The sequence below is a fragment of the Eulemur rufifrons genome, chromosome 5 (assembly GCF_041146395.1).
Source record: "Eulemur rufifrons isolate Redbay chromosome 5, OSU_ERuf_1, whole genome shotgun sequence".
Lineage (NCBI taxonomy): Eukaryota > Metazoa > Chordata > Mammalia > Primates > Lemuridae > Eulemur > Eulemur rufifrons.
In genome coordinates, this window is record NC_090987.1 from 55,166,595 (window position 1) to 55,177,339 (window position 10,745).

The 10,745-nt window shown below is 49.0% G+C and overlaps 1 protein-coding gene across 1 annotated transcript; it reads right to left on the minus strand.

Moving 5' to 3' along the window:
- Positions 1-5,829: 5,829 nt before the first annotated feature.
- SCGB3A1 (secretoglobin family 3A member 1) lies at positions 5,830-7,262 on the minus strand. Its single transcript, XM_069468327.1, has 3 exons — positions 7,132-7,262; positions 6,272-6,495; positions 5,830-5,926 (listed from the first exon to the last, which is right to left on the minus strand). Exons 1-3 carry the CDS (start codon positions 7,256-7,258, stop codon positions 5,903-5,905), a joined length of 375 nt encoding a protein of 124 aa, XP_069324428.1. The 5' UTR covers positions 7,259-7,262; the 3' UTR covers positions 5,830-5,902.
- Positions 7,263-10,745: the final 3,483 nt, after the last annotated feature.

A 10,745-nucleotide genomic window follows, 5' to 3' on the forward strand; every position in this document is an offset into this window, starting at 1 on the left:
CCTCCCAGAGTGCTAGGATTACAGGCGTGAGCCACCACGCCCGGCCTAATTTCCAGCTTTTGATGTGAAGTGAGAGACGTGCGCGTCTTCCTTTCACTTGGACACTCAGAGGCCACTGTAGGGTTATTAATTGGCCTAATTTAAATATTGTGTCTCAGGGAACAGTGCGGCCTGAGGAGAGGGAGAGATGGGGACAACCGGTCAGTGGAGCCGTCCGGACACACAACATTTATCAGCTAAGTTTGCCGTCGTGCACGGGCACAGTTCGTGGCTCCCCAAAACTACTCGTAATACTGTAGTAACATCAAAGATCACGGATCACCATAACAGATAAAATAACAATGAAAAAGTTTGAAATATTGTGAGAATTACCAAAGTGTGACACACACACAAGGTGAGCACATGCTGTTGGAAAAATGGCACCAATTGTCTTGCTTAATGCAGGCCTGCCACAATCTTCCATTTGTAAAAACCCACAGTATCTGCAAAGCACAATAAAGTGAAGCACAATAAAACAAGGTATGCCTGTATTCACAAGCAAGAAAATAAAGATGGACCTCCACCTCACATCATACTACAATGATTCAAAATGAATAAAAAATATAAGAGTCAGAACTATAGAACCCTGAGGGGGGAAAAGAACCATAAGTATAAATATGTGGCAATAGTTACTTAGATATGTGCCTTCCAGCACAAGCATCGAAAGAAAAAGTAATTGAACTTCATCAAAATTAAAAACTTTGGTGCTTCAAAGGAAAAGAAAGTGAAACAACAGCCAGTAGAATGGGAGAAAATATTTGAAATATTTGCAAGTCATATATCTGATGAGCCTAGTCTTCAGGATATGTAAAGAACTCTTACAGGCTGGGCGCCGTGGCTCACACCTGTAATCCTAGCACTCTGGGAGGCCAAGGTGGGAGGTGGGAGGATCACTTGAGCCCAGGAGTTTGTGTTGCAGTAAGCTATGGTGACACCACTGCACTCCAGCCCAGGCAACAGAGCGAGACCTCATCTCACACACACACAAAAAAAAGGACAAAGGATTTGAATTGACATTTCTCCAAAGAAGAGTGACTGATAATGGGCATGGGGGTTTTGGGGGGCAATTGAAAAATCTTTGAGCTGTTTCTAGTTTTCTTCTCCCACGTCCCCACCCTCTACTTATAAAATGTTCTTCTCTAAACATTCTGGTAGATAGAGATATGTAAGATTTTTCTCTGGAGTATAAACCTTAGGGTTGGAATTGCTAGGTGGTAAGGCATGCATGTGTAGTCATGCATTGCATATACAGCAGGGGTCCCATAAGATTTTTATACTTTACTGTTCCTTTTCTATGTTTAGATTTATTTAGATACACAAATACCATTGTGTTACAATTGCCTATAGTAATTCAGTACAGTAACATGCTATACAGGCTTGTAGCCGGGGAGCAATGGGCCATAGCATACAGCCTAAGTGTAGTACTCCGTGTGGTCTAGATTTGTGTGCAAACACTGTGATGTTTGCACAATGATGAAATTGCCTAACGATGCATTTCCCTGAATGTATCCCCGTCGTTAAGTGACACACGACTGTATTTGACTTTGCCAGACATGCTTAACCCTTTCCAAAGTGTTTGTTCCCATCTACTCTTCCACCAGCAGTTTATGAGATGTTTTTCATTGTTCCACAATTTTACCAATGCTTATTTTTATCAGGCTGTTAAATTTTGACAACCTGGTGGATATGAAATGGTATTTCACTGTGGTTTCAATGTCTGTTTTCCTTGTTAAAAACAGGCATACTTGTTGCTACTTGTTCAGAGTCCTCTTACGATTTTATGTCTACTGGGGATTTTGTCCTTTTGTTGATTCATAGTTCTTTATGTATTCAGGATACTTGTCCTATATTAGTTATGTGTGTTGCATGTATTCTCTCAGTTGACTTTTAATCGTTTTTTAACTTTGCATTTTGAAACGTTTGTGACATATACTGAAGTGTATTTAATCTACTCTATCCACTCATCACCAGTTACCCTTACATGGCCAATCTTGTTTTGACTTGGCTCCCACCTGGCATGCACACCCTGGATCATTTTGAAACAAAGTCCAGATACCGTATCATTTCATCTGTAAATATTTCAGTATATATTTCAAAGTGATAAGCATTCTGTTTAACAAATGAAAGCATTATGCTATTACCCCACCTAAAATATTCACATCACTAAATAGTCAGTGCTCACATTTCCCTAGATGTCTTTTTTAAAATTTACATTTTGCTTGAATCAAGATGGAATTCAAATGTGTATGTTGCAATTCTTTGATATGTTTAAGTCTCTTTTGTGATCTATAATTTCATTCCTGATTTCTCATCTTTTTTGTTGTTGATGTTACAGAAATTGAGTTGTTTGTCCTGTACAGTTTCACCCCAGTCTGGATTTCATTGGTTGCACCCTGATCGTGACCTTTAACATGTTCCTCTAGCCTCCACATTTCCTGTCATTTGATTGGTGGATCTAGAAGCTTGTCAAATTCAAGTTTTTTTTTTTTTTTTTTTTTTTTTTGTTTGAGACAGAGTCTCACTCTGTTGCCCAGGCTAGAGTGAGTGCCGTGGCGTCAGCCTAGCTCACAGCAACCTCAAACTCCTGAGCTCAAGCGATCCTCCTGTCTCAGCCTCCCGAGTAGCTGGGACTACAGGCATGCACCACCATGCCCGGCTAATTTTTTCTATATATATATTTTTTTTTAGCTGTCCATATAATTTCTTTCTATTTTTTTAGTAGAGATGGGGTCTCGCTCTTGCTCAGGCTGGTCTCGAACTCCTGAGCTCAAACGATCCGCCCACCTCGGCCTCCCAGAGTGCTAGGATTACAGGCGCGAGCCACCGCGCCCGGCCGTCAAATTCAAGTTTGATTTGGGGGATGGAAGACAGAACTACTTCAAAGGTGTCGTGTGCTTCCATCAGGTGTGCGTTGCTCGCTGTCTTTTTGTGGCTCCAGCAGCCTTTGACTGACATCCCTGCGCCCATCAGTCCATCACAGGCGGCAGCCAGTTCTCACCATTCCTTTGCTTATCCTTTGTGCAAAGACATTTCCTTCATCTACTGTTGGTTACCCTGGTATGGATTTTATAGAAAAGACAGGATACATCTTTTATCAGTTTTCAAAAGAATGAGGTAGTTTCCTTGTGTCTTCCAAAGGTTACCAAGCAGGATACGTTTTCCCTGCAGATGGATTTAAACAAATTTGATGGATCTCATTCATTGCCGAGGTTACCATTGCGTGTTCTTGGACCGTGGGGACTTTATTCAGATTGGGCCTTGCGTCTTGTTGGCCCAATCCTGACAGTCTTTGGTAGCCTCCTTCTATTCTAGTATCTTTTTTCATAAAAAGATATTCCAGGTTTATCTTTTCTGTTTTCTGCTCCAGACCTGGAATCAGCCATTTCTCCAAAGATTCCTGGTTCCTTCTGGATGCCAGCATTCTTTCTTGTTGCTACTGGGTGGGTCAGTTTGTCGGTCATTTCAGGAGTAGAGATAAGAGAAATTTTTTTCCCAAAGATAAAATACATCAGACATTTATAATTATGCTTCCAATTCTAATCTTGAGCCCTAAGGTTTTTATTTAATGTTAATGATCTTATATTATCAGCATCCCCTAATGATCTTATCAGCATCTCCTTTTAACTTTACCAGGAAGCTCAGGCTTCAGTGACACTGACATAATTACTCATTTGACTTGTCACAGAATCTGCAGAGATCAGCCTCAGTATAGCAACACCACCAATAAGAAAAGTTTAATACCACTTGGTTGAGTTTGTGAAGAAAAAAAAAGGAAGAAAAGTTCAAAATTGTTTTTGTAGTTCCTCTTGTCCTTGGGGTGTGTCCTCCCACCCCCTAGGATGTAGAGTTAAATTACTATGTTTGCACATTACTTGGAATAATAGTTCCTTTATGGTTATGGCACCATTAGAAATCAAGTTTATTTGTTTTGTTTTGTTTTAATTTCAATTTTTAGAGGTTGCTTTTAAAATTTTTTATGTGGTCTTTTATGGTAACGTAAGATATTTTTAAAATATTTTATCCTACACATAGACACCTTTCTTAGATAAACAGTAATGTACTGTCTTGCCTTGGGTCCCCTGGAAGCATTCTTCGAGACAGATTTGTGTGCAGGGATTTGGAGAAGATACAGCATTGGAATAGCCTTTTAAAGATGCAGCTGAGGCACCAGCTCCAGGGCACAGGACACACCCTAAATTAACAACTGTGATGTGCCCGGTTTGGGGAATCTGAGGAATTAATACTGGCCAATAGAGAAGTCACAAAGGCCTGGGTGGGGGGGGCAGCGGGTAGCACTGGGGCTGGGGGCACCCTGCAGATTCCTCTGCCCTGAGGCAGGGAGGCCGAGCCTTCATAACCTGCCTCAACCTAGCCTAGACGCAGACTGCCTCTGGGGTAGGAGGTGACCCTGGGCAAGGTGGATTTCTTTGACTGAGGGCAATTCCCAGAAAGCAATTTAGCTGATTTCTGCCAGCTACCAATGCTCCCAAGAGCCATGGGAATGTGGAGCTCCTTCTGGAGGGGAACTGGCGTCTACTACAGCCCACCCTCGGCGCTGTTCACTGCCATTGTGCGTATGTCACAGGTTTGGGACCAGGCCCTCCAGGACTGTGCTGCTGCTGACCCTCAGGGGCTCTCTCCAAGCACTTTGCTTCCCCTTCATTGTTTTCCTGGGGAGATCCCACAGTGGAGGGAACAGAGCTGCCTCAGGATGGGGTCCTTGGACCACCTGCCATCAGCTCCAACCAGCTCCTGTGGCATGTAGTGCTCCCCGAGAGATTCACTCAGACATTTTAATCCAGTCAGTTAAGGAATTGTTGCCGGACAGCCTGCAGAGAGCCTGGATGTGTAATGCTGGGAGAGGCTGGCCTAGGGTCCTATCAGGTCTGGGTCCCCACTGCCTTCCTCACCAGAGATGCAAAATGATTCCTCTCACTCCTGGTTCATTGTTGTCTAGACCAAAGCCTTCCAGAAAGATTCACAACCCTCGACAATCTTAGGGGCAATGTGTTGATACTGAGATTTACATGCAGTCTCTATCCAGGTGGCTTCCTTCCTGTTCTGGTTGGGCTGTAAATTTATCAAAAGGGCCAAAAAAAGTTTAAATCTCTAAATATACTTGTCAAAAGGAACAGAGGAAGGCCAGAGCCACATTTTAATTATAAAATACGTGAAAATGGGTTCCGTCTGGGTGCACGGAACAGTTGTTTATGCTTCAGCAAAGGCGTTGGCTGGGCAGCGCCCCCAAAGTGCAGGCGGTGTCTGGGTTCTGGGCCCCCTTCCCATCAACACGGGGGTCAGTCCGGAAACGCGGCCATCAAAGCCGCTCGGTTATTTGAATGAAGCCACCAGAAACCATAGGGAAACAAATATCAGCAAATTTTCTGTAGCCCCCAATTCTGCCCATTCTAAGGGAGAAATCTGTAAGTCAAGGGAAAAAATTAAAACTTTCAAATATTAGCAACAAATGGCTTTGGTTGCTAGGTGTGTTCTCACCAATCTTCAACAATTAGATAATTTCCATGTTTCATAAACAATTACAGAGCAATTTAGTTTCCAAATCCAGTTTAGTTTAACTCTGATACCTGCCCGATCTCTGTCACCTTTCATTGCTGGCTTTAGGCCACCTGCCACATGTCAGCAACCTTTCTTCTCTCTCTCTCTTTCTCTCATGCACACACACACACACCCCCTCACATAATCTGGGACATGGTGCTCTCGGCCCCCCACGGAGATTGGCATTCAGGCAAGAACACATCAACCCAGGTTGCTCTTAACCATGTTTATTAAGAGAGGGAGGGAAGGCCGTGGATGCTCAGGGGGGCGGCATCTTGTCCTCAGGCAAGGCTTCTCCAGCCTCCGGTCAACCAAACAGTGTCAGGGCCCCCTAGAAAGGAGAAGCCAAACTTCAGTGTGTCTTGCCCCTCACTGCCACCAAGGAGAACTCACGTGGGAACTCGGGCAGCTACCGGCTCTGGGGAGTGGGCCCTGGGACAGAGTGCCGTAGTCCCCTGGCGCCTCCCCATGGGGGCTGCATCCCATGCTCCACCAGCCCCTGCAGCTCAGCTACGGTCAGCCCAGTTCAACCCGAGGACCCGAGCTTCTCCCAGGGCCAGGGCTTGAGAGAGCAGGATGGGCATGAGCCTGATGTAGGGCCGGAATGCCTCTGGTATGTCGAGGATGGCTGGGGAGGGACAGCCCCACGGGGAGGTGCCCGCAGTGCCCGTGTTACCAGCAGAGTCTTCACGGCCCCCACGGCCTCGGGGCCCAGCTCAGCCACACACTTCTGGGATTCCTCTATGAGGTGCTCCACAGGGATCCCCAGGCTGGTCAGCATGAACTTCAGGGGGTTCAGGTGGCTGAGAAGGGGGTTGGCCACGGCCCCTGCGGCGGAGTCGAGGGCAGCCACAGGTTGGGCCACAGGCTTAGCCACTGAGTCCACAAAGAAAGCCGCAGCTACAAACACAATGGGGAAGAATCAGCCACTGTAGGCGGGGGGGGGGGGGGGGGGGGGGGGCGGGGGGGGTGCTCAAGGAGACCTGCTGATGACTTGTCCTCTCTGGGAGGTCCTCAAGGGAGCCTCCACTCTGCCCAGCACCCCTCAGCATCCTTCCCTCGCTGGTGGCTGCCCGGTGCCAAGTCCGGGGTCACAGAGAGGGGTCTAACCCAGCCCGGGCTCTGGAAGGCCCCTGCTGGTTGGGAGAAGCAGCCTCAAATACAGACGGCCATGGCCCAGCGAGGACACTGCTGCAGAGAGGGCCGTAGAGGCAGCCTGAGGGCAGAGGAAGGACAGGTGGACTCTGGGCAGGCTCCGCACAGGAGGGGACACTCGTGCTGTGCCTGGACGGTCACCAGACGGAACAGATGGGTGTTCCGAGACCAGGGGCAGCTGTCAGTGGGTCAGAGAGAGAAACCCGAGGCGGGCAAGGGTGTGAGAGGAGGCCAGAGGGCTCGAGGGCCACAGGAAGCCGGGGCACGGGAGCCCTGGGGGGCAGGAGGCTGGGCATGGGAGGTGAGCCTGGGAGGACCAGCAGGAGAAGCCTGGCGCCCCAGGTGTGGATGGCTACAGTGGGGAGCCCGGGGGTCACTCACCAGAGTGGCTGACCAGGGCCACACAGAGCACCAGGAAGGTGGCGGTGAATTTCATGGCGCAGCAGTGCTCCATGGACACTCCAGGACCTAAGATGGGCCTCCCGGAGCCTGGCCCTGAGGGTTTCATATACCCTGTCCTCACCCCCTCCTGGGCTGGGGCCTCAACCTGTCTGCCTGAGAACCTCACTGTTTGCTCAGCTAATGGACAGAGCCCCAGCCAACTTCCTGCTCTGGCCGGTGGACCCTGGGAAGCCCGTGTCCCCTACCCCTCCCGGGTCTCAGGGACTTCCTCTTGGCAGGGTCTCCTGGCCAGAGGGCTGGGAGCAGGAGCAGCAGCTTTGCCCTGGGCTCTGACCGGGTGAGGAGGGGGCTCCCCACACGAGGGAGGGCCTGCGGGCTGCAGAGCCCACTGTAAATCTGCAGGTCTGTGGCCCCGTCCTTTCCCCGATCCATCACCATGGAAATGTCCCTCAATGGGGGTCCTCGGGGTTCCTTCTAGTCGGGAAGCCAGGGAGTTTGAGCACTGGAGAGGAAAGTCCATGTGGCCCCCTACGTGACTGGGCCCTACTCCTGGCCACCTCCCTGGTTGAGCCACAGGCAGCCACTAATGCGACCAGAAGGACCTGGGACATTTTTCTGTCTTTGAAATTAGTCTCAATCCCATGGATGGACCCGGTTTATTCCAAAAGTCCTTACTCACCTGTCACCTATGGAAGTATGACAGGTGGAGGGCAAAACATAAGCATACCCCTGACACAGGCTCATTGGTGTGGTAAGAGGCACCAGCTCTTCACGGGTGTCCTGGAACATCCCTGCAGTGGCTTCCTGAGTGCCGTGACCTTTGCCGCGAGGTGGGTCTGCAGACAGCCTGTGGCCGGCGTGTGCACATTCACATTGTTTCTGTTCATTTCTTTCTTTTTCCTTGACTGTTTTGTTTGGGGGATTTTTGCATTATAAACCTGGAGTTTGGTTGTTTATATTTTGTTGATCATTGTGGAAGTAATTTCAATGGGGAATACATTTTCAGCTAGTGAAGATTCACTACCTTCCCAGGGCTTTTCTGGAGGAACGCTTCTTGCAATGCTTGGGTCCAGCACTGTCTTCTCAAGGCATTTGCCAGACGGACGCTGCTCTGGCCAGTCGCCCTTCTGAAAAGCCAGGCCAGCGCTTGGATGACCGCCTCCCAGCTGCCAGGGCAACTGCCTTGCCACAGGCAGAGGGCACCTGGGAGGGGCAGTGAGGTGGGGGCTTCTCCCCCAGAGTGGAGGCTGGTTCCCAGGGAGGCAACCACAGAGCAAGCTGGAGAAGGAAAATTTGAAAAGGCCTCTGGTGTCTTTCTGACAGCTTCCTTGTCCCATTCTCAAACTGATAGGAGCAACACTTTAAATTTCTAATGACCATTGTCAAGTTAAACACAAAGAAAGTAGGCCCCATATTTTCCCAAACAAGCGATGACTAAAATTGTTTTGCGTTTTTGAATGATTTATTGATAGAAGATGAGCAAAGACTTTTGGGGGAAAAAAGATCTCCATTGTTTGTTTACAAGTTGTATAGACAGCAGAAATCTCTGAGGGGATTTGAGAGTCCTTGTTGGTCTGAACTCAACTCCCAATCTCATTATTCTCCCTCTGCGCAAATCTAATTCTAGAAATTAGTCCTATGATACAACCAGACATGCCAACAGAAATGCCTTAGGAAAATGGTCATGACAGTCATTTGTAAGAGGAGCGCAGGGTGACTTTTGAGGGCCCTAGGCACTTTTTCCTTTGTGTGTGGGTGTCTTCTTCCTTAAAAAAATACTAAAAATATATTTAATAATGGCATTGGCATAAAGATAAATGTAATCCAGGCTGGATCCATTATAACATATTCATTACTATTAATTTTTTCTTCTGATTTAAAGGGAAATTGAAATGAAAACATTTTCATGGACCCTAAATGCATTGCTAGCCCTCAGCTTTGGGCCTCGTAGGCCTAGTGGGAAGTTGACCATGACAGTTAGTGACAGGAAACCATCTATCAAGTTGTCACAGAAGGTATGGTCCTTCTCTCTGATGCTGCTGTCAAAAATGATACAGGAAAATTTTGTGATATGGACTGGGCCTGGGTGTGTGCGTGGGGTGATGACCTGCCCCTCTTGGCCTCCTCCCAGGGCGACCCCAGCACACGCGGCCAGGCCACCCCACCCTGCGTCACAGGGGACGTGTGGTGGGGGATTGTTCTCTCTCTGTTCAGTTTGCCTCCGACACTCAGGAAAGGTCTCAGGATTTTTATCAAGCCCAATCCACCCTCTTCCACAGAAGGGGACCTGACTAGAAGAGGGAAAGGTGTGGCCCTTTGTCACGCTAGGAGAGCCTGAGAATGCACTCTGGGGCACGTGGCATGTTGGCTTCCTGGCCTCCCCTGCCTCCCAGTCCATGCCGTCAGAGTGGCAGCTCTGTCCCTACCAAGTGACTGAGCCCTGCCCTGGTGGACCAGAGGGGATTGGCACTGGCCCAGATGGGGACCCCTCTAGCAGGTTTCTTTTTTTACCCCAATTTTTTTATTGTGGTAAAGTACACAAAGAGTAAAATTTACCATCTTTACCATTTTATTTTATTTTATTTATTTATTTATTTATTTTTTTTGAGACAAAGTCTCACTCTGTTGCCCAGGCTAGAGTGAGTGCCGTGGCATCAGCCTAGCTCACAGCAACCTCAAACTCCTGGGCTCAAAGGATCCTCCTGTCTCAGCCTCCCGAGTAGCTGGGACTACAGGCATGCGCCACTATGCCCGGCTAATTTTTTCTATATATATTTTAGCTGTCCATATAATTTCTTTCTATTTTTAGTAGAGATGGGGTCTCGCTCTTGCTCAGGCTGGTCTCGAACTCCTGAGCTCAAATGATCCTCCCACCTCGGCCTCCCAGAGTGCTGGGATTACAGGCGTGAGCCACGGCGCCCGGCCTTTTACCATTTTAAAGTGTCCAGTTCTGTAGAACTGAAACTCTGTATCCATTCAGTACTAATGCAGCCCCTGGCAACCACCTTCCAACTTTCTGTTTCTGAGTTTGACTACTCCAGGCGCCACAATGCAAGTGGAGTGGCACAGTGTCTGTCCTTCTGTGTGTGGCCTCCACGCAGCACAACGTCCTCGAGGCCCACCCACGCGCACGTGCCAGCTCTTCCTTCCTCCCTGAGGCTCAGTCACTCCAGTGTGTCCCTCCACGATGGACACTTGCACTGTGCCACGTTTCAGCGCCGGTGAATGACCCGCCATGAGCTCTGGTGTAGGAATGTCCGCTGCAGACCCTGCTTTCCGGCTGCCGAGTCCGCAGGTCATTCTACGCTTAATTTTTTTTGAGAACCGCCACACTTTTCCACAGCGAGCACGGGCGCCCATCTCCGCACAGCACTTGTCCTTCTGCTGAGCAGGATTCTGGCGGCCTTGGCCCACGCGGTCAGAGTGGCGGACGCGGGAGCCCACCGCACCCCCTCCCCCCGCGCGGCCTGTGGCCCCGAGACGCTGCCCGCAGGGAACGACCAGAGCGAGGGGGGCCAGAGGAGATGGGGGCTGGCCACCGCGGGTCCCCAACAGGCTCGGGGGCCTGGCGTCGTTCCAGCGGCCCCTCCGAC